The sequence below is a fragment of the Hippocampus bargibanti genome, linkage group LG11 (assembly GCF_051943395.1).
Source record: "Hippocampus bargibanti isolate YZ-2025 linkage group LG11, ASM5194339v1, whole genome shotgun sequence".
In the NCBI taxonomy this organism is placed as follows: domain Eukaryota; kingdom Metazoa; phylum Chordata; class Actinopteri; order Syngnathiformes; family Syngnathidae; genus Hippocampus; species Hippocampus bargibanti.
The window spans coordinates 20,674,888-20,698,646 of NC_142744.1; the positions used below are offsets into that span (position 1 = coordinate 20,674,888).

General features: G+C 42.2%; 1 protein-coding gene and 1 pseudogene across 3 annotated transcripts; one reads left to right on the plus strand and one right to left on the minus strand.

The window, feature by feature from the left end:
• Positions 1-1,682: 1,682 nt before the first annotated feature.
• On the plus strand, positions 1,683-7,310 carry higd1a (HIG1 hypoxia inducible domain family, member 1A). 2 transcript variants are annotated; one of them, XM_089007850.1, is made up of 4 exons: positions 1,683-1,808; positions 2,308-2,382; positions 3,404-3,538; positions 3,672-7,310. In XM_089007850.1, the coding sequence occupies exons 2-4, from the start codon at positions 2,313-2,315 to the stop codon at positions 3,743-3,745; spliced, it is 279 nt and encodes a 92-aa protein (XP_088863976.1). In that variant the 5' UTR covers positions 1,683-1,808; positions 2,308-2,312; the 3' UTR covers positions 3,746-7,310. The 2 variants fall into 2 exon arrangements, with proteins under 2 accessions (XP_088863976.1, XP_088863974.1); XM_089007848.1 differs by lacking the exon at positions 1,683-1,808 and adding an exon at positions 1,840-1,993.
• Positions 6,917-23,490, minus strand: LOC148891908 (gap junction gamma-1 protein-like; annotated as a pseudogene). The gene is made up of 2 exons (XR_016116404.1): positions 23,454-23,490; positions 6,917-13,110 (listed from the first exon to the last, which is right to left on the minus strand). The product of XR_016116404.1 is annotated as a gap junction gamma-1 protein-like (transcript).
• Between the last annotated feature and the right edge of the window lie 269 nt (positions 23,491-23,759).

Sequence of the window (23,759 nt, forward strand, 5' to 3'; positions counted from 1 at the left end):
CGCCTTTTCTGTCTCTGAGAGATCTCTGTCTGACAAATTTTTGATCCAATTCTCCCTTGCAAACTGTTCATTCCTAATTTTTCGCGTGTTTACCAGTAGCTGAGATTGTTTCAGTAAAAGTAATTTTTGAAATGTACCCTTTTGTCTGTCTTTGGTTTTGCTGTGGTTCCTCATATAACCGGATTTAGTAAATTCACACACTTCCTGATATATTTTGTGGGTAAGTTTAGTTTGTAATCGCTGATAATAAGTTTCTATTTCTGACTGTTTGTTTTTTATCTCTATGTTAAGTCTCCTAATTCGCAAATTTAGAATTTTCCTAGTATAATTTTGTTGCATTTTATCGGCTAAGTATCCGGGTTCCAGGGGTGCTTGCTTCAAGCATTTAGGAATTAACCGGCTCTGTCTACATCTAAGATTGAATCTGAGGTGGTTCTTTAAGTCAGCTAATTTAAAGGTGGCCTTTTCTAAGTTACGTACCAGCAGAAGGATGTCTCTCCCAAAGTTGGCAGCAATACGTCTGTGTAAGCTCTCAGTCGTACAGGAGTGGTCCATCGATGAGAAGGTTTCTTCAGCCGTCATCTGTACAAAAGTGAAGGTTCTGAAGGGAGGGGTCCTCTGCCCCCCCAACCTGAGAGTAGGGACCTATCATAGCTGTGTCCGGCGCCACCATGTCTGGACATTAGGGATATATAAATGGGGCCGATACGACCAGTCAGACTTTAGTTCGCTGACGAAGCCTCTTGGATAGGAGGCGAAACGTCCGAAACCTTCACTTTTGTACAGATGACGGCTGAAGAAACCTTCTCATCGATGGACCACTCCTGTACGACTGAGAGCTTACACAGACGTAATGGGTATGCAGGGTTCAATTCTGGCTTTCTTTTTTGGAGTTTGCATGTTTTCTCCTTGCCTGCGTCGGTGTAATACAGAGGCATTACAATTTCAAAGATGAATGAGCATACACGAGTTTGGTGGGTTTCTTTCTTTTCGTTTTGTTAACCTCGTTTATTCTCTTACCATTTGCTCCTAACAGCTTTCAAACTGTGGAGTGACAAAATAGTTGCGACACTTTCCTCCTCATGCGTGTGTGTGGGTTTTCTATCGGCCTCCTCGCATTTTAATAAAAGCACGATAGTTTAATTGTTAAATCGTGATTTCATACATGTTAAGTTTCAGAAATCGTAAATCGATCAAATCGTGAGAATTAACATGTATGTGATTTTTAGTGCGTTTGTACTCTGCCAAAAGTCCGAACGCGGCTCGAAGAGGTTTCGGAGTGACTCATTGCAGTGGCACGTTGCTAAAACGTGAGGTTGCCTCACCAATGACTACCCCCCCAAAAAAAACCAATGGTAATTGCAAAGAGTAATCAGTACTGTTAAAAATATACCCTACTTCCGTTTAGGTTTGAACGTGAACGTTTTTTCTGAGTAGGCGTCAGAAGAAAAAAAATACTCATAATACAATTTATCTGCCTGAGTATAAATAATAAAAGATTAGGAAACACGATTCAATATATTTAACAGTTATTGGGTCTTTCATATATGTGACAATAACCGAACGCGGTCCTCCGCTCCAGCTACCAATGTGTGTTCTCTTGGTTAATATCGACTATCTTTGTTTTTTTGTGCACATAATACAAGTGACGCCGCGTCAAATGTAGGATGTAATCCTTTCTTCAAATCAAAGTCTAAAATTCGATATTTCTTTTACGATCATTAAATGTAATATATACTAAATTTAAAAAGTATATTACTTAAATAACATTCACCTCCGTTTTCAACGAGGAAAAAAAGATTACCAAGGTATTTTATCTTTTTTTTGTGTCCTTGAATGCACCATACACGTGGCTTCTTACGTCACACCAACGTGAAGACACTGCGAAAGCAGGCAATCGGCCGGGGACTTTTCATTGATCGGTACAAGTTGTGCAACAGTGTGGATTCTGAAAGCCGGTATTTAGTTAACTAACGTTAAGGTTTATATTCAGGTAAGTCTAATTTGGAAAAAAATGTTAATTGTCACAAATAACAACAAATAACGGTTTTGTTGTCAATTATGAAACATACGGTGTACGATTATTGTACGATACTCAACTGCACGATACTCAAAATGATAATTGTGTCTTATATGCTTCTCACAACTCGTGAACTTGCAACCATGTTCTTAACATTTCGTCCATTTATACAGTGACTCCCCATTGTCCTTCATTTGTAACCTCTGGACTGTTCATGAGCACGAAGTGCTTAGCTAAAATGCTAAGCAAACGCACGTTTTATGCGTTGTGAATGTTCTTGTGTCCAGTTACAATGTCTGCCGACGAAGAGACCGAGTCCAAATTTTTGAGAAAAGCCAAGGAGAACCCATTTGTTCCCGTGGGTAAGTATGAACATCCTGACTACCCTGATTACGTAATTTGACAAACAGTACAAATCTGTTTTTGAATGCACCGTGCACGTAGCCACGTAATCTGACATTTACACGAGATAAAAAGGAGAGACAGGGAAATAATGCTCTGTTTTGATTGACTATTCCACCAATATGATGATAGTTTTGATGTTGGGCCGCTTAGAGGTAATTTAATTCATGATTAGATTATTTAATAAAGTGCCAGATATGACCACTTCAAAGTCAAAGTCAGCTTTATTGTAAATAATATTCGTCTGTGTAAGCTCTCAGTCGAACAGGAGTGGTCCATCGATGAGAAGGTTTCTTCAGCCGTCATCTGTACAAATTCACAAATCTGTACAAATATACAAGAAACCTTCTCATCAATATAAATAATATTGTAATTAATATTTATTGTAAATAATAATAATTCAAGTGTTTTACGTCACATCCATTTTACATGTTATTTAGCAACGTGCAAGTTTTTTTACTAACCCACCCCCACCTTAAACATCTATGGTAATGTATGGCTATCTGATGTGCATCTATATAATTTTCCCAATTTCCACAATTAGTAGCCACCATTAATGAACTGATTAGGTGCTGCATGGGCCGTTGACTTAAATAGTGCTGTATCTCAAATATAAATCAAAATCATCCTTATTGACTGGGAATATAGTATGCTTTCTATTTCATGTACTTTATTATTACTGTTTGGTTGTCGAAAATAAACTGGCACCACTCCTGTTACAGTAATAATAATACTACTACTAATAATAATAACAACAGCAATAGAGTTCATTTATAAGCGCCTTTCAAAACTCTCAAGGTCACTTTAATGCCCCCGCTTAAAATGATCCATATTTCCACATATACCATTCACCAAGTAATCTCCACATGGGCTTTCCGCTCAAACAAAAAAAATGTCACATCAATCCTGTAGCTATTTCCTACAATAAAGTTGACTACATGAATGAAAAATTGACTAACATCATCCTTGCGGTTGTTGCAGGAATCGCTGGCTTCTTTGCTATTGTAGGCTACAGACTGTGGAAGTTGAAAAGTCGTGGGGACACCAAAATGTCCATACACCTGATCCACATGCGCGTGGCCGCCCAAGGCTTCGTGGTCGGAGCCATGACCGTCGGTACGTATACAGACAGAAATCAAAACAGTCATACCGTCAAATAATCTCTGATAGAGGACAAAGGTCCCCCACTCCAGTGCATGCTTCCATATGAACACATCAGAACAATAAATAACTGTTTTTTTCCTTATAGGTGTCATTTACACAATGTACAGGGACTTTGTGGCCAAACCAAGACTAGAACAGAACCCCACGCAATCCAAGTGAACATATTAAGGTTTATTTTGTACTGATCAATTGCATCTATGTGCAATTTTATATCAGATTTGAGAACCTGTCTACACAATAGCACTGTATGTGAAACTATCACCCGCTTAATACACACACAAATTGCAGTTATAGTTTTTGATTATTCAAGATAAATTATTTGGTTTTGAATGGTGTGGGAGTGACATAATGAATTGACAAGAATATATTTATACAGTACCAATAGGTTAGGACTATATTGAAGAAAATATATATTTCCCTGTGTTGTTTTGTCTTCAATAAATAATAATCATAATTATAATAATAATACATTTCATTTATCAGCGTTTTTCTGTGGGTGAGCATCGACAGCCACATGCGCCAGCGTTCACTCAACTCGGAATAACTCAAATAGATCAAGTTAGCTAGCTCACTAATAAATAACTAATAGATAGCAGACACGAATGTATTTATGTAAGGTATGGTATTTTCATAATTTGCCAAATCACAACAACAACAAAACATTGTGCACACCTTAGCCCACTTTTGGCAACCTTTGAACCAAAGGTTTCTAACCAGTAAAAGACAAATGCGACTGATGCATTGACAAACGAATAATATAATTGCACCAGGGCTCCATAGCCCAGGCAGAAATCAGTTTATCTCAAGTTAAACAGAAATCAGTTTATCTCAAGTTAAACCCTTCCAGGACTTTATTTGATAGTGTTGAAATGTTTATCTACCTGTGTACCCCGCTTACTGCCCGAAGCCAGCTGGGATATATACACACACACACGCACACACACACACACACACACACACACACACACACACACACACACACACACACACACACACACACACACACACACACACACACACACACACACACACACACACACACACACACACACACACACACACACACACACACACAAACCTCCAACAAGCAGGAACTTGAAAAGCATCTGGAAAAGGTCCACCAGGACACAAAAAAGGCAGGAAAAACTAGCTATCCCACATGACATCCCCCCTATTGAACCACCAGAATTCAACCTCGAGACTGGCCCTCCAAAATGGAAGGAAGTGGACAATACAGTATGGGGTGCAAGATCAGCATCAGCCCCGGGGCCAAATGGAGTTCCATATAAGCTCTACAAGAACGCACCAGATGTTCTGCGTTATCTTTGGAGACTCATGAGGATTGTGTGGCAGAAAGGGATAATACCAAAGGCATGGCGGATGACCCTCACAGACTCCAGAGACCGGAAGATCAGTCAAGCTGCACCCCCCCTATCAAATGGACGGAAATGGACGCCATCCATTGCAGTGCAGCAGCCCTAAGGCACAGCGACATTGTGGGACACGTTCAGCTAGGAAGAGGGGGGGTTTGGCCTTACAAACAAACCTTCTTGGCGTAAGGCTTCAACATCGGAAAGAAGGAAAATGGTGATGGCAGAGGTGCGCCGCCAAGAGGAAGCTGAAAGAACTGCACAGGCTGTCTCTCTTGCCAAGCAGGGACAATGGATGAGGTGGGAAGGCCTGGAGAAGAGAAATCTCAGCTAGAGGGATCTCTGGGAAATGGAGGCAAGCAACATCAGCTTCATCATCAGAGCTATCAATGATGTGCTCCCATCTCCAAAAAACCTCCACCAATGGTATGGCGAAGATCCAACCTGTGACCTCTGTCGAACTCCAGGAACTCTCAAACACATCTTGACCGGTTGTAAGACCAGCCTCACACAACGCCGCTACACCTGGAGGCACAACCAGGTCCTGAAGAGTTTGGCAGTTGTCCTTGAGAGCAAGAGGAATACCATCAACTCCTTGCCAATGAGAGCCACCACGTCCAGCACAGCACCATTGATTTTCATCCGAGAGGGACAGAGAAAGCCCAACCATCCTCCTGCCAAACCAGAAGTTGGACAGCTATCCAGGGCCTGCGATTGGGATATGCGGGTTGACATTGGCCAGCAATTGGTTTTCCCAGCGGAGATTGCAGCCACCACCCTCAGGCCAGACTTGGTGCTCTGGTCCCATTCACTCAAGGCTGTCTACATCGCAGAACTCACAGTCCCTTGGGAAAACTCTGTTGAAGATGCCTATGAGCGCAAGAAGCTACGCTACACAGAACTCTCAGTGGATGTGCAACAGCGGGGATGGAAAGCTAAGGTATATCCAATTGAAGTTGGATGCAGAGGGTTTGTGGCTTCCCCCACCATCAGTCTGCTAAAAGACCTGGGTATCCACGGACAGGCTCTGCGGCACACAGTTAGATCAGTCTCTGAAGCCGCATAAAGAAGCAGCCAGTGGATCTGGATGAAGAGGAAGGACCCTTGTTGGCCTCATAGAACAGCAACCTAAGACACAACACCCCTCCCCCCACCAGCTTCTCAACATCTGATTGGGAATGGGACACAAGCACGGGCGTGATCAACCTGTCGCTGGCCACCATCGATGAGGGTGTCTAGTGATTAAAAGGCCGAAACACCCAATGATTCTTTGGCACACTACTGACGATGTGTCCCAAATTCACAACCTCCCATCCCTGAGGCACAGCTCCCACACCACTCTCAACATCAAGGCTAATCTCATGTGAGGACCACCCATTGGCACAAACGGTCAGAATAACATCACGTCCAGTGTTTCATGATTCTTAGTGTGTGTGTGTGTGTGTGTGTGTGTGTGTGTGTGTGTGTGTGTGTGTGTGTGTGTGTGTGTGTGTGTGTGTATATATATATATATATATATATATATATATATATATATATATATATATATATATATATATATATATATATTCCGTGTGTGATTTATGACACAGAATAATCAAAACTCTCACAAAAAGGAGACGTCTCTCTTAGTTGTTCTTGCAAAGAGAATAGGAGGGACTGAGTACAGCTCTCTCTAATCAGTCCTCTTTCTCTCTTTTTCCTCACATTACGGGTGGGACTTGATAGTTTCACACACAATGTCCTTTCGATAGCTACTTCTCTAGAAACACATTGACCATGATAGTATCACAGAATATGTTCTCATAATCAGGACATTCTTTTACTCTGTTCTACCTGAGAGATGTCCCCCAATAGGCACACTTAGCCCATGAAAATTTTTTGGAAGACCTTGAATGTGATATATGCATAAAGGTTAGGAGAATACATACGTACATGGGTTCAATAGAAGATATCAGTCTGAGCAAGTTCAGCATCATAATTTATTTTGACTCCGGTTCAATTTCATTGCAAGTGATGCTTTATGAGGCAAATGAAGCGATACGCATAGTGTACACTGTAAGTACAGATTTAGTATATAGCATGTTGTTATATTCACTGAAATGCCTTATGTGACAGCGATTTTCACTGTGCTCCAAACAAAGCGTATGAGGTAAAAGTAGTTAAGATTGCACAACTTGAGTTTTTATGTAATGTGTTTTTATTTTAATTTGTTTTGTAAAGCGATTTGCTACAGTTGCTGCTGTTGTGAAAGCGCTATATAAATCAGGATTTATTGTATTGTTTATGCTCAAAGTTTCACTATGTCTGTGTTCATGCCACTGAAAAATAAATGGTCAGTATGTCATTATGGACTATGGAATATAGTACTTGAATCCCATCCACTGTGATTTCACACTCCCGTGAATTCACAAATTGTGCAGACACCCATATTACGTATATAGCTTTTGATTGATGGGAAAACCTGAGATAAAAAAAAAAATCATGACTCAGGATGCGGGCTGCGTGTGAGGAACTGACGTCACAAAGCATTGCCGGAGCTGCCATTTGAGTGACGACCGACCTTCACTTTTACATTCGTAAACCAAGTCGACTCAGTTTCAAAAAAGTACAATATTGCTACTCCTACGTAGCAGGTACTGCTACTCCTCTCTTTTTTTGTATCTTGAGAATTTTCGCTTTAATTCCCTATTCTTTCTTTCTGACATTTACTGAATGACCACTGAGGGTACCCACAGTTAGTGAGTGCTCTCCTGATATGTTTTGACTCCTTTTCTCTACCGTCAATGCTTGTTTGTATTAGTTTAGCCCTATGCTGGAGGGTTCTGATAACTCCTAGTTTGTGTTGTAAAGGGTGGTTAGAATCAAAAAGTAAGTATTGGTCAGTGTGCGTAGCCTTCCTAAACACTTCTCTTCAGAATTTTTGGTTTCATTCCCTATTCTTTCCTTTTGACATTTAATGAAAATTGAAAAACAAAGTAATGTAGTTTATTCAATACATTGTAAAAATGAAAATTGTAAAGAGCAATACATTGGGGAGACTAAACAAATTCTCACAAAAAGGACTATCAACATCACAGGGATAATACTAGTGGGCCTCAATCGGCGGTACATATGCACCTAAAAGCTAGCAACCACTCATTTGATGGCAATGAGGTTAAAATCTTAGCGAAAGAACATAGATGGTTTGAAAGGGGAGTAAAAGAAGCAATTTTCATAAAACAGCTAAATCCTTCACTAAACCGATATGGTGGTGTGAGGTTCAATTTGTCGTTCATACAACAGAGTGCTTAGGCAACATAGGATTAGTTATGCTGATGAGGTGATACCAGGGCAAATAGGGCAATCAGGCCAGTCGTCAGTCAGGACAATAGAAGTAATCAGTGGAGCCACAGGGAGTAGTCCTCTGCTCCCCCCAACTAGAGAACAGGGACCTATCATAGCAGAGTCCGGCACCGCCACGTCTGCCTACTGGGCCGAAACTACCAGTAAGACTTTAGTTCGCTGAAGAAGCATCTTGGATAAGAAGCGAAATGTCAGACACCTTCAAAGAAGTACAGATGACGGCTGAAGAAACCTTTTCATCGATGAACCACTCCTGTACGACTGAGAGCTTACACAGACATAGGTAAGACAATTTTGGAGTGTCTTGCCGGAGGAAGGTTTGTTGGCATGGATATTCGAGGGTTGAGGTTTTGGGGCTGTGGTTTTGGAGCAGGACGATGTTGACTCGTTTGTCCATCAAATGTCCAGTCTTGCTTCTTGTTGTGCATCTAATCTCTGATCTGACTGATCTGTTCAATCAACATTCCTTCTCGACATTTAGAATATTGCATGAAATCTGTCATTTCATTCATAAATCCCTCATCAGGTAGAGCTCTATCTAGTTTTACTCACTGTCAGTCTTAGGCTTCACCACTGGTTCCATGTCACTCTGCTCAGCTACACCCTTGGCTTGGGAACTGTATAGACTTCTCATGGAAAATGAGAACGGCATCTCCTTGGGGCAACTCAAGCTCCTGACTTCCCTGTTCCTCTTCATAACTCTGCTGTTGAGTTTGGTTGGTCTATGCTGCACAACTTTTTCTTCATCCCACCTTCTTCATCTTGGCTTGCTGTTATCTTTCTCCACTTCAAGTAGGCATAACGATCCCACCACTGCCACCAATTGTTTTGCGGCAAGACAGCAAGCCCGGTGGAAAAACGTCTTCATTCAGCTTTTAAAGGTGGTTCACTTGAGCTTCTGGCCAATCAGGTGCAACTGGCAATTGGCCATTCCCAGGTGGTTGCAATTGCCTTTGCGAAAGCAATTAGTGGTCGCCCGGCACTGCTGTTTTGGATGGAGAGAAATACGTACCTTTCTTCCATTCAAAATTCCCCCCAAAAGTTTTTTATATTTCTTTTGGCATCATGACACAACCACTGAGACCGAAGAGCCAAACATGTTGGGTCAGAGACCAGGAAGTGGTGTCACTTCCTGGTTGATGGCTAAATCTGGCTTTTAATGGTGAAAAGTGGGCATGGAGAGCACAACAATCTAGATGGATAGAAAATTGACGATCAAGAACTAGCTGCATTTTGGACTCCAGTTTGGACTCTTGTGTTCACTGTTGAATAAAGAAAACTGCAGTATTTCAGTGCATGTGCTGATATATATGAGGTTCACAAATTATGCCAATTAAAACATTTTTATAATGGTGAATTTTGAGTGTTTGTAAGTGCGGTCGTGGTCGTAAAACGAATGTTACCTGTATATCCCTACTGTCCAGAGGTGCTGGTGCCAGACCTCTGCTATGATAGGTCCCTATTTTAGTTAGCTGACAAAGGCTCTTGGATAAGAAGCGAAACGTCCGACACCTTCAAAGAAGTACAGATGACGGCTGAAGAAACCTTTTCATCACACAGGCAGGTTGGACCCAAGATATGAAGCCTCAGCCTCTGACATGTGAGACAAATCAGGTAGCCCCTTTTCGAAATTGTCACCTTGTCACAAACAGTTCTGTCTCTTAGATGACTGTATGAAACACAAGAGTTGACCAATACTTGTACTTTATTTTCCAGAATAAAACACAAGAGTCTTGAAAAAGTCTGAGGCACGTTGGTGAATGATAAAAGTGAAGCCAGGATTAAACTAACTGCGTTTAAAAAGATATTTTAAGGAGTCTACATGCCTCAACACGTACCTATAGTTCCAGCACTGAAGATGGGGCTTCTATTGTAACCAACTGTATATCAAGCATGCATCATCTCTAGACAACAAAAAGTAACTATGATATAAAATAACAATCTCCCTTGCTTATAAAATGTGATGTTGATTTGATTTTTTAGCAATTAAACATCCGATGACTAAAAATGAACAGATCTGGGAGCAAAAGAGCATTTCAGGAACGTGATAATTCCTTATCAAAACACCCATCCATTTGCCGTACTGTTTATTCCTCATTAGGGTCGCGGGAGGTGCTGGAGCCTATCCCAGCCGTCTTCTGAATTGGTTGCCAGACAATCGCAGGGCACAGAAAGACAAACAACAGTCACTATCACAATCACACCTATGGATAATTTTGAGTGTTCAATAAGCCTGGAATGCATGGGTTTTTTTGAATGTGGGAGGAAACCGCAGGTCCCGGAGAAAACCCACACAGGCCTGGGGAGAACATGCAAACTCCACACAGGGAGGCCAGAGCGGGACGTGATACTGCGACCTCTGCATTGTGAAGCTGGTGTGCTAACCACTCGACTACCGGGCCGCTCTTATCAAAACATTTCATATTTAATTTGCTTCCAGCAACACCATTCAAACTGTCCATACTATCGGCATAAAAGCCATTGTTATTCATAGAGCCTACAATCAGCAGTCATCCTTTCTAAGAAATCAGTTTATCAATCCAGTTTGACCAGTTATTAAATACATAAGAACACTCTTGGTTTCTGTGTTGATGAATTAATTGAGTTCGAGGCGCAACTAACTGGTCATATGTTTAAGCACAATATGACAATGTAAGGCAGGGAGGGGTGTCAAAGTCATTTTTTGCCGCGGGCCACATTGTAGTTATGGTTTCCTCTCGAGGGCCGTTATGAATTTGGGGAACCCATTACAATGTTTAAATCCCTTCAAATATTACATATAGAGCACACAGCAAATTAATGAATAACTCATTTTCAAATCTGAAGTCAAGAATAATGACTTTTATTGTGGTTGACATCCAAAAATATGAAATTTTGGCTCAGATTTTAGCAATCATCATGGAATTTAACAAGTTTGATTTGCTTTCGCGGGCCGAAAAAAATGATGTGGCAGGCCGGATTTGGCCCGCGGGCCTTGACTTTGACACCTGTGATGTAAGGTAACAAAGACGTTTTTCATGAGTTTCTTGGTGTGCATGGGTCTGTGTGTCGCCACATTATTCTGCAATCCTTTGTATCACAGGTCTCAAAGTCAAAGCCCGGAGCCAGGTCTGGGCCGCCACATCATTTTACGAGGCCACAAAAGCGAATAAAGCATGTCAGGTTCGATGATGCATGCTAAAGTTTGAACCAAAATTCAAAACTGTTATACAGAATCCACAAGAATAATCATTTTTGCTGATTCCTGACTTTAAATGAAATCATTCAGCATTTCTGGGCACTGAATATGTAATATGTGAAGGTGATTAAACATGTACATGGTTTCCCAAAAGTCATTAACAACCCTTCAAGTAAAACCGGAACAACAGTGTGGCGTGTAAAAAAAAAGATTAGTTTGACACCCGTTCTTTTAAATGGTCTGACTTGTCCGAAGTAACGCAGGTCTTCATGCGCAGTCTTTAACAAGAAAATAAACTTGCCTCGTAACCGCTGTTCCTGAAAACCTTAAGATACCACTGTTAAAACACAAACTATGTCAGGATCCAGACTGACATTTTTTTCATTTTTTACTACTTTGTCAGCCTTCTCCATGTCTGACTTGGACCTGGCTCTTCTCCTGGACCATGTTGACACGATTTTGTTCTGCCATAGTTGCCCCAGACACTGGACTGCTGGTTCTGAATGTCTGCTGGTGATATTTTGTTTGGTACGTTTGAAAGGCCATGTCCAGTTGCTCCTGCGCCACCCGCAAGTGAAGGCTTGCCAGGTCAGAGGGGATGTTCTCATCTGGGCTGGTGCATTGCTGCTCCTGAGCTACGTTGGCCATGTTCTGCTCATGGGTTGCGATGAGGCTGTTTGGCATCCTGCTAGCCTTGTCTGTCTTCATCACAAGGTTGTATCCAGGAGGGAAGGCCGGGATATTGCGGGAGAATGGGCAGTCGAAGCTCCGCCGACCCCGATTCCTCTTGAGGCACAGAGTGTCTCAAAGAGTGCCAATTACCAGGTGAAGCATCTCACACAGGTTCAAGGTGAAGCAGAGGCAGCTTACCACATACATGATGAGAAGGAAGATTGTTTTTTCTGTGGGTGGGGAGATGAAACAGTCCACTTTGTGTGGACATGGGGTCCGGTCGCACACAAAGGAAGGACTAACTCGAAAGCCGTACAGGAGGTACTGTCCCACAAGGAAAGCAATCTCAAACATGGCTCGTGACAAGAGCTGAAGAACGTAGATCTGCATCAGCCCCTCTTGAAGGATTCTTTGGCGACCATCATGCTTTAACTGCTCTTTGCAAGTGCTGCTCACCAGCTGAGGTTTGCTCTCCATACCATCTAGCGCGTCTTTATAGATCATCGGCTCGGCGTCGTCATCCTCCCCCTGCAAGCTGTCCTCCAGATGGTGGCTTCCTCGCCATCTCGAGGGAGCCGACATCTTTTCACGGATCTTGTTCCCCTTATGCCGCTTCTGCTCGGACGAGCGTGCAATCTTGTGGATTGCGTAGCCCATGTACATGATGGAGGGTGTGGAGATCATAATGATCTGGAAGACCCAGAAGCGTACGTGCGAAAGGGGCGCAAAAGCGTCCTAGCACATATTCCCACAGCCCGGCTGGATTGTGTTGCAAGTGAACTGGCTCTGCTCGTCCGTGTCGATGGACTCTCCTCCGACGGCTGTGAGCACAATACGAAATATGATAAGCACGGCCAGCCACACTTTGCCTACAAAGGTGGAGTGGTTGTGGATCTCCTCAAGCAGACTAGTGAGGAAGGTCCAACTCATGTTGCACTTGATAGCTTTTCAATTGGAGTCTGTGGAGAGAGGAAAAGGGAATCAAATGATTCAATCCAGGCAAGGATCTTGTGCCTCAAGTCATTGATTGAAATAGCGATCCTTTAGTGCAGTGGTGTCAAACACACGGCCCGAACCGGCCCCTAAGCAGGTTTGATTAGGCCCACAGGATTTTAAAAGTGGAAAAATGCACAAACGACAAATTTTTAATGAGGTGCAATTCAAGCCTGAAGAATGAATGTCTCTCTGTGTCTTTGTTTTGTCATAGTGTCTCTATGCTGTCATATTATTTGTTATTTAGTTTTTTTGTTCTTTTGACTTCAAGACGGCGCCGCGAGAGTGGCTGCCTTTCCAGCAGCTCATGTATTTCGTTTTTCTACTTTCATTCCTTTCATCAATTTGCTGCTGTGAAACGTAAATTTCTCCACTGTGAGACTAATAAAGGCATATCCAATCCAATCCAAGAATTGTCCACTAAGGGGCAGAGTGGTGCTGTTTCGATCAACGTAGAAGAAAACAGCGGTGTTTTTTTTTTTTTTTTTTTCAACCACGGTCATTTTTTTTCAACCGTGGTTTCAACACGCTACTGGCAAGTGGCAACCCCGATCATTTAGACATGAAGCGGTACAAAGGCAAGATTGCAGGATTACTATGGGAGTTTGATAAACGTTTTCAGGTATTTGGTGAACTTCAAACAGAATTTTCAGTTTTTCGCTCACCTTTCACAGTGAAAGCTTTTGATCTACTGGTTGAAATCCAGCTAGATTTGATAATTGATTTGCAATGTGAGGCTGACTTGAAGGGCAAATTTGCCTCCGTAGGTCTGGACAAATTTTAACAGTACCGTATTTTCACGACCATAAGGCGCATATAAACGTCTCAGATTTTTTTCAAAATGTGCGGTGCGCCCTGTAGTACGGACATATTAGAGACCACCATGAGAAGGACGTGGGAGAGAACATGTGGGGGGATGTGTGGGCGTGGTTTGTGTCTAAACGGTAAACAGGTATTGCTTTACGCAGAACATTGCTGTTTTAACAACCCTAAAAATGGCACAGAGATATGGTTATGAAGCTCAGTTTAAACTGAAGGCTATCAGTTACGCCGAGGAACATGGGAGTGGAGCGGCTGTGACATAATACGCGGACAAAAGGCAAGGTGGCCGGAGTTGGAGTAGAAGCGAGCAGAAGGAGCGTTTCGACGGTCACCATCCCACTCAGAGCAGTAATGCTAGCGGAGGAAATGAAAATTGAACATTTCCAAGGAGGTCCGTCTTGGTGCTGGCGTTTTATGAAACTGTGTCATTTTTCCATGCGGACCGGGACTACTGTAGCGCAGCAACGGCCGGCGAATTATTCTGGAAAGCTGGTGAAAAGGCTGCCATGCTAACGGAGAGAAAGTCCCGGCGATTGTGATTTTTTAAAAGAAAGACTTTGCCTAAAGAGACATTTCCAGCAGGCGTCATTAAGGCAAACGAAAAGGGCTGGATGTTACGCCACAGTTTGCCAATGGATTGTGGATGCTTGGGCTAACGTATCTGCTAGCACGGTGGTTCGAGCTTTCGGAAAAGTCGGTACCGGTAATGTGCTCCTTTTTACCATGCCAACGCATATTGAGTGATGATTACAAAATGTCATTCCTTTGTAATTAATAAAGCACTACCAAACTCAGTTTTGCTCCCGATCTGTTTTTTTAATTAAATACGCATACTTGTATGCCTGTGTGTTGTTGTGAGGCGGACGTACGTATGGCAGTAGATGATATGTACCGGTATATAAAACTTGCGTCCTTTCATCCGGTGCGCCCAATGTGTGTGTTAAATACAGAAATGGCTCACATAAATGAGACTGCGCCTTTTCACACGTTCCGCCCTTTGGTCGTGAAAATACCGTAATTACTACCAGGGTAACCCAAATTAACAGCACTGCCAGCTAAAGTTTTGTGCATGTTTGGAACAACCTACCTTTGTGAACAAAGCTTCTCAGTAATGAATATCAATAAAACAAAAATACAGTGAGGCCTTCTCTTACGAACTTAATTGGTTCCCAGACAGAGTGTGTAAGGCGAAGTGTGTATCCCAATTTTTTTCCCCCATAGGAAACCATTAAAATGAGAATAATCCGTTCCCAGGTCTCCATAAAATATAATTTTCAACTAAATAAGCCTTAAAACTACACAGAACATACCTTATTCTATGTATAGTAAATGGCTATTGTATTGTAATGAAAGAAATACACTATAATAAAGTCACTTTATTTACATTTATGATGGTCGTTGATGGCTCTTAATTGACACCTGTTGCTTTCTGACTTGTAAGGTCTTACGAAACTGAGGCATCACATTATTATTCATCATGTTGATGATTCTCATAGCCTTTTGTGGATGGAACTGTTCAATAAAAGCCCACACATCAACTCCTGAATGGCCTGCTTCTGCTTGTTCTCTTGAAGGCAAATCAAATTATCTGTGTTGATGACCTCATTATGGTCAGCAACAAGCTCCTCGATGTCATCTGCATCCACTTCGAGTCCCGTCGGTGCTCGCAGAGATTTTATGACAACAAAAGGCGCGAGTCCGATGATTCCACGGACGCGGAATAAAACCCGACAAAAGAAGGCGGGCGGGGCGAATAAAATGGCACACTCGCGATCGGAAACCGGAAAGCAACAAACTTACGCGATCCCGGCTAACAATCACCTCGGGCAAAGCAAACTCTTGGACTTGACAGCACAATACACAGCGAGGCGCGGGGCGTTGTAATCATGTCACTGTCAGCTGTCAACTCGCACGTGACAATTTCGGTGTCATTAGTCACGTGAAAGCATCAACTAAATAATGCCTATGTGTAAAGCTTTTAGGCGAAGGATGGTAGCAATAGTGAAAGCAATGGTCGTAGAAAGTTACTCTCAGGGAAGTGACACACAGCGTGAGGGATGTGTCAGGCTGAGATTCACATGACAGCCACGGTGTGCACATGACGCCACAAACGCACACCTCGTTCGTGTTTCTCAATGATCTCCTTCTCCTGGACGGTGATTTTATTTTTGTGTCTTCTTCGGCTGAACACGAGCATGTGGTGTGTTTTTTTTCGCTCCTATAATAGAAAAAATATCTGCAAAAAGCTCCTCGGAGGCGATGGACGTGTGAATTCAGAGAGAGGGGGTGTGGAAAGTAGCGCCGGCTGGAGCGCTGTTCGGTCATGTGCTTCCGCCAAAGATCCGAAGAGCACTCCGCCAGCCGTGGTGGGTGTGCCATTTTATTTTGCCGAGCGTGATAGGCTAGACGGATCACCCCCGCCTGCCTTCTTTTGTTGCGTTTTATTCCGTGTCCGTGGAATCATCAGACTCGCGCCTTTTGTTGTAATAAAATCTCTGCCAGCACCTACGGGCCTCAAAGTCGATGCAGATGACATCGAGGAGCTTGTTGCTGACCATAATGAGGTCCTCAACACAGAGGATTTGATTTGCCTTCAAGAGGACAAGCTATTCAACAGTTGATGTGCAGGCTTTTATTGAACAGTTCCATTCAGAAAAGGCTATAAGAATCATCAACATGATGAATGATGATGTGATGCCTCAGTTTCGTAAGACCTTACAAGTCAGAAAGCAACAGGTGTCAATTAATAGCCATCAATGACCATCACAAATGTAAATAAGGTGACTTTATTATACAGTGCAGTGTATTTCTTTCATTACAATACAATAGCACACTTATTATACATAGAGTCAGGTATATTGTGTGTAGTTTTAAGGCTTATTTGTTCTGTCAACCAGCAGCTGATGTTTGGCACCTCTAGTTTCTTTACCAATGCCTTTCTGTGCTTTGCTCATGTATTGATCCATGTGTCCACTTATCTTAGCCGCAATGATGCCTGACATGAGCTTCCATGTTGTGGAGAGACAGGTTATTGGCCGATAGTTGGAAGGAACTGCACTCTTTGAGGAATCCTTCATGATCAGGATTGTTCGCCCTTCGGTTAGCCAATCCTGGGTGAGTCCCATCCATCAGCCACTGGTTCATTTGTGCTCCTAGGCGCTCGTGGAGAGCTGTGAGTTTCTTTAGCCAGTAGGTGTGGACCATATACGGGCCTGGTGCCGTCTAGTTTTTCATACCTGAGACTCTTTCTTGTATGTCTGCCGTTGTGATTGTAACTGGGTTCTGTTCAGGGAGGTTGCTGTGATCCTCTTTCAAAGTCACCAGCCATTGTGCACTGCTGTTATGTGCGACATCCTTCTCCCATATGCCTTTCCAGTATCTTTCAGTTTCCAGCCTTGGAGGGTCTGCTCTGCTGTTAGAACCCTGCCACTGAGCGCACACTTTTGCAGGTTGTGTTGCGCTCTCTGTCAATTACCTCACATCTTTTCGAGCCGCCTTGATCTTAGCCTCCAACCGTCTTTTCCATGGGGGGTAACGAATCTTGCGGCTCTCACGGTTGCGCTTGTAGCCAAGCATCTCTAGGATCACTGACGCTGAAGCGTATATCAGCTCATTGGTTTCCGTGATCGTTCCGGTCGGGATAGCTCTCAGTGCTGCATTCACAGTTTCCATGAGACTTTCAGGTGGTACTTCACATAGCCGTTGTAATCGGTTTCTTGGTTGCCCAGTTTTCATTCTTGCCATGATCTTATCTCTCAGATCAGTTGCTGTTTCGCTCAGCATTTCATTCATTGGGGCTGGCTTCCCCATTTCATCACTCATTGGGGCTTGCCTCCCAATCTCTGGTCTAACCTCTTCTTCTGATGTGGTTCCTTCACTTCGGAATTTGTGTTGTACCTCATCAATCTCAAGTTGTGATAGCAATCGCCGTTTGTGGATGTTGGAACCCTGAGCTACTAGTTGTTTCGTGGTCAACCGTGACTGTGGGTATCTAAGTAATCATTCAACCCCCATGCTCCGCATGTTTGTGTGTGTAGTTTACCTTCTATTTGTAGTGTACACCCTCATTTGTTTTCAGTCTAATGTTCCACGCCTTAAGTCACAGCCGCTCCCTTTGAAATGAGGTCATTCCCGCTAATGTATTAATAACATCTGTTGAAGTGCACTAGTTGGGCTCATTTAAAGGGGCGTTTACCGGTTTCAACATGACGGCCACTATCATCCAATCAAAATGGCGCTTTCGGCCATTCTAGGTTATTGTCATCCAATCAAAATTGCGCTTTCCGCCAACTGCAGCCCCAATGGGAAATGAACGGCGAAAAAAACGACAATATGTATTTAGTTTTATCCGCGAGCCATATGCAATCATCAAAAGAGCCATATATGGCTCGCGAGTCATAGGTTCCCGACCCCTGCCCTAGGGATTTGATCAAATCCAGTTTATGAGCCACTGCTGTTGATAAATAACCACTGACATTCACACCAATGAACCATCTCATTTTCAATGTGGATGTCTTTGAAAAACAGAAAACCCCAGCAGGCACACAAACTGCTCATTGGAAGGCTGGAGGCTGGATATGAACTTATGATCGCCAAACTTTGCCAAAGTGCCATTAATGGGTTAATTAACTATCATTAAATTGATCACCAGTCCTGTAATTTAAGAAACGGTTACTATTTTTTTTTTTTTTTTTTTTTTTGTTCTTTTGACTTCAAGACGGCGCCGCGAGAGTGGCTGCCTTTCCAGCAGCTCCTATGTTTTGCTTTTCTACTTTCATTTCTTTCATAACTTTGCTGCTGTGAAATGTAAATTTCTCCATTGCGAGACTAATAAAGGCAAATCCAATCCAATCCAATCCAATCCAATCTATTTTGAACACTCAGTTAATGAATTTCAAAGAATTACTCACCATATTTCTGTTTTAAATAATACATGTGACGTCTGAAATACAAAGAGGCATGTCCGGGACTGCTTCCAGCATCCCCTTTAGTACTGTTTCGCTGCAAATGGCACCTAACAAAGGATAACAAAATTGATCAGATATTTTGGTAGCGTGCATAACTTTTTGGCACTCTCTTCAATGCAGTGATTAGCCCTCCCCCAACCGGCCTGAGTTCATGCCGCCCCGCGCTCCCCGGCATAAAATATTCCCTTTCCCCTGCCATCTAAGGGAACAGGAGAGGCTCTGCTGTGACCTCCCCTATCCCAATTCCCGCACAATCTTTCATGACCCAGGACTGTTCACACTGGGGAAGGCTTTGGCCTCGTGGAGACAGATGGCACCAATGTAGGTAAGTGCACCTCAGGATGGCATGGCACACGGGGCTGCCTCGCAAAGAATACTTTCATTCAAATTCCATCTTTAAATGCCTATAATGTGCTGTTGTTAGTCTGAAAACGTGAAAGGAGAAGTTTCATTTGTGTAAGCTTTACTCTTGCAACATCACTCTTTCGTGAAATATTATACATCCATATACGTATACATTCATCCATATGTCATAGGGGAACAATCCCTCCCCCCAAAAATAATAATATAACAATCATACTTCATGCGGATTACATGGATCTGTCTGAGCGATTGTATGCGCCAGAAAATAAAGGTGTGAACATTTTGCCTCATGCTCAAAATAAGCACAGTACCACTTTAGTTCTCCTGTGATGTGGCTTATCCACTATTGAAAATGAAAACTGCAATTTTAAATATATTTTTTGTATTCATCTCACCAGATATTTATTGAACAATAGCTTATATCTTCTTCATATGGAAGTATATTATCTTGATTTGTTATGATCTGATTTTTGCTTTCTACAAATTGATACAGTAAAGTCTCGTTATATCGATATTCAAGGGAGTCCGAAAAAATATCGATATAACCGGGACTATCGATATATCCGACCCTGTTTGCATGTAATTTTCTCCATGCGTGCATAGAAATAGTATCGATATAACCGGGACTATTGATATATCCGATATCGATATAACGAGACTTTACTGTATATCCATTACATATCCACAGTCTATTAGCATTTACAGATCATGCCCATATCAAGAAGTTCTGTTCTTCAGCAATTATTAGGCCAATAATTTTAAAAAAAAACCTGGAGAAGTGGCAATTGCCGTCTCATCCTAAATGTTCATCTCGAGGTTCCCTTCCCAATCTGATCCATAGAACACCACCTCTATTCTAAAAATCCTGGACCCCTGGGTCCTATGGATACACTTCAAAGCCCTAAAACACGTTACACTTTCCTTTGGTATCAGTTTTCCTTCCCACATTCTGGCTGGAGTCTTGATTCTAATTTCTGAGCGTGCATAGGTCAGACTTATTAAATAATAAAAAGGGAGAACAAGGGGTGGGAGGGTGGTGGAAATAAACCTCTGGCAAGAGACCCACATCCAAGAGTTGAGATGTGAGAATATGGTCGAGCGGAATGAAAGCGAGTGAGTGCATTCATCCCAACATACTCAGCGCTCATGTGCAACATTTGTAATGCAAATGATGAGAGTTCCTCGCTACTTTTCCTCCAGCCCCTCCCTGTCTCCCCCTCTTTCCCTCCCTGACAACACACCTGTGCGATCTGGCGAGACTGAAGTAACTAATCAAAGTGCCTTTATATGTAAAAAAAAAGCTGCATAGTTTGTTTGAAATTGACCAATAAACATTTAGGTTGAAGAATGAAGTGGTTTTTGTCATAGAAATATAAAAAGGGTGGTAATCACACAAGAATGAACTTGCATTTGTCACGTGCGTTTTTAAATTTAAGAATTGTCCTTGTTCGGTCCAAATGCACTGTACCTTTCATTGTGTAACAACTCTGTATGTATATGTTTGGTCCTAATTGCTCAATTTACAGTGGTTGCTCTAATGAGTGGCTCCAACCACCACAGATGAATTGCGTGGTTTGGGCATACTTAGCCAAGAGAAGAGATTCTGGTTCAGATCCCCACATTATTACTACGCCCACATCAAGTTTATTCTAAAAAATCTCTGTCTATAAAATTCCACTCAAGGCATGTTTATTGTCAATCAGGTGTTGAAACGTAAAGCCATGCCCGAAACAGAAAGAACAGGAAGTGTTCATATTAAGCCATTTCACAGGCAAACAAATCTTTGGATGTTTGGTCTGATTGGTACCAAATTAATCTCATCCAGCCATTACCTGTATTTATTCCTGAACAGGGTCGTGTTGAGTTGCTGGAGCCAATCTTTCTTCTGGGGCTGAGGGTTTGGTTTGATTCCTAACCACTTTTTCATTTTTCCTGTGTTCTCTGTGCGTCTACTTTGGAAAATGATATGCAAATGCACCCGGAAGCACAAAGCTATTCGATGCAGGCTTGTGATTGGCTGCCGAGTATGTAAATTGCCAAACAAACCGAAATTCCGAAATTTCCAAACCGAACGAAGATTTTGAAATCGGAATAAAGCAAATGTTTGATTTGAAAAAAAAAGTTTCATTTTTTTTCCCTTGAAAAAGTTGTCGGCCACCCGCACAGAGACGTTCTGTTCGTTGTACGCCCAACGTAAAAGTTGCACGCCCCGGGCGTCCGGGCAGATGTTATTTCAGACACTATGAAATAATGTCTGCATTATGAAGGGATGTGATTGTGGGAGTGAAGTAGAGAGATAAAGTGCCTGGCTTCAGTCCAGATCCTCTTAGTCACATGGAGTCATGATAATATTTACTTCTTCCATTCAAGAACGTGGACAGTTAACAGAGAGTCGCCTCGCTTGCTGTCATATTCAGGAAGGGATCCCTCATGTATCAAATGAACAGATGGCGGTTTAATGTCTGGCTTGTATCAGGCCATTGTCAGGGTGAATATAAAATGCTGAAATGTTACCCTTGTATGATCCTCAATAACACTTGATGACACCTAGCGTCGGAGAAGATTATGGTGAAATCCTGTTGCGAAATGTGAAATTCCACGATTGAGTGACAATGAAAACAACAGCAGCAAATAATTCACAATTTGATACTATAGTAAGACTTACGATGATCAGGTATTTGCACTTCGTCCTTTGAGCTGAAGACATAAACAGCAAAAAAAAAAAATGTCAACAAATTAGAGGGGAGTGGAGGGAATGAATGCCACCCACCTACCCCAAAAACAGGTCTCAAAAATAGTGACTGCAATTTTGCAAATGCCGAACCACAAATATGCGGACATTGTAATATTCTATCAGCAATGTTTGTATCAGTTTAGCTCGAGAAGAAGCAACTATACGAGAGGATCAGGGGTGGGCAAACTTTTTGACTCGCGGGCCGCATTGGGTTCTAAAATTTGACAGAGGGGCCGGGCCAGGAGCATTTGGAGGGAGTGTTTGGGTTGGAAATACTAAACCTAAAGCATTAAAGGACAACCGACGCCACCGGACAAGTTATGTCCATAATTTATAATATCACTTCAAATGACTTCGACTGAGCATATTTTACAAAGATTCCACAGCATATAGCTATAGTTTAAGTTTTAAGACTTGCGCTGAATATTCATGAAGTCTTGTTTTCGAGTTGATGACGATGCCCATGTGACGTCACGTTTGGAACGCCCCTGACCAAGAAAGCGACACACAATGCATTTTGGGTACTTTGTTTGGTCTGAAAACTTCGTGTTGATCCGTGTTGATGGCGAAATTAGAAGGAAAACACATAAATAACGCCATGTTAAATCGTTGTGTGTTGCACCAAGACAACTATTTGATATTCGCTGACACAAATTCCCAGCTGACAAATTTCCATTTCCAACGGAGCTTGGGCGCAATCTTCTGCATTTTCTGGGTGCTACATTGCTGTCATTGACGGCTCGAATTGATATGGGAGGACTCCTTGAATCAATTGCAAACATTTATGCTTTCCGCTTCAGAACTATTTGAATCATATTCATAACTGGATGAGTAAAGAGAAAGCATCTTCTCCGAATCTGAAGCCATTGTTTTGATTCTCGAGCAAGGCAAGACGTCTTGGCGTGACGTCACGAACAAGGGGGTGGGACCTTCTGAAACTGGCCATTTCCGGATTCATTTTGAAGTCATTTTTATTGGTGTTTTTCATTTAACTAAAAATATCAGCCTGCCTGATTTGGGTATTTTAGATGCTATAAAACGTTTTTCTGATGTCAGTGGGAAACAAAAAAAATGGTGCAGGTTGTCCTTCAAATGTAGTGTGTACAACCTCATAGCACAGTAAGAACACTACAACCCAATTTATTAACTGTCTTTCAAATGTGAAAAATATCCCTGATTAGTTAATAAATTCGTCTCAAGGAATAGGGCGTTTACATACTATTTCGCAGATACTTGGAGGAGGAAATGGAAATAGATTAAAATAACATATGCACTGTGATTTATCAAGATTGCGTCTGTTTTTAATACGTTTTCATTGAAGGGGCAAAGTTAAAGAAATCAACATTTATTGAAAAATTGAATCACTTTCAACATTCAAAACATATTATTACACAACGAAATATTCAGGCTCAATAATACCTACTTGTGTTAAATTCCGCCAAATCATAGATGGTTTGTCCTGACCGTGCGCTCAACAAACTCCACTGACGCTCTCGCCTTCATGCGCAAACAGTACACGTGTACCGTCCCCGAGCACACAGACGTAGGCTACCTGCAGTTGAAATTTGCATACTCGGCACGGCAGCCAATCAGAAGCCTGCTTCTCTCTTCCGGACTTTCACAAGCGTTATAAAGTCGTGCAATTGCATGTCATTTTCCAAAATAGATGCACAGAACCTCAGCCCAGAAGAAAGATTCAAAAGAAGCTAACAACATATGTGACGCTACA

Excerpts from the sequence above, each read along its gene's own strand:
- higd1a (XM_089007850.1), top strand. The coding sequence starts at position 2,313 with ATGTCTGCCGACGAAGAGACCGAGTCCAAATTTTTGAGAAAAGCCAAG. Across the intron at positions 2,383-3,403 it reads GAACCCATTTGTTCCCGTGG|GAATCGCTGGCTTCTTTGCT; the intron begins GTAAGTATGAAC and ends CGGTTGTTGCAG. Across the intron at positions 3,539-3,671 it reads GGTCGGAGCCATGACCGTCG|GTGTCATTTACACAATGTAC; the intron begins GTACGTATACAG and ends TTTTCCTTATAG.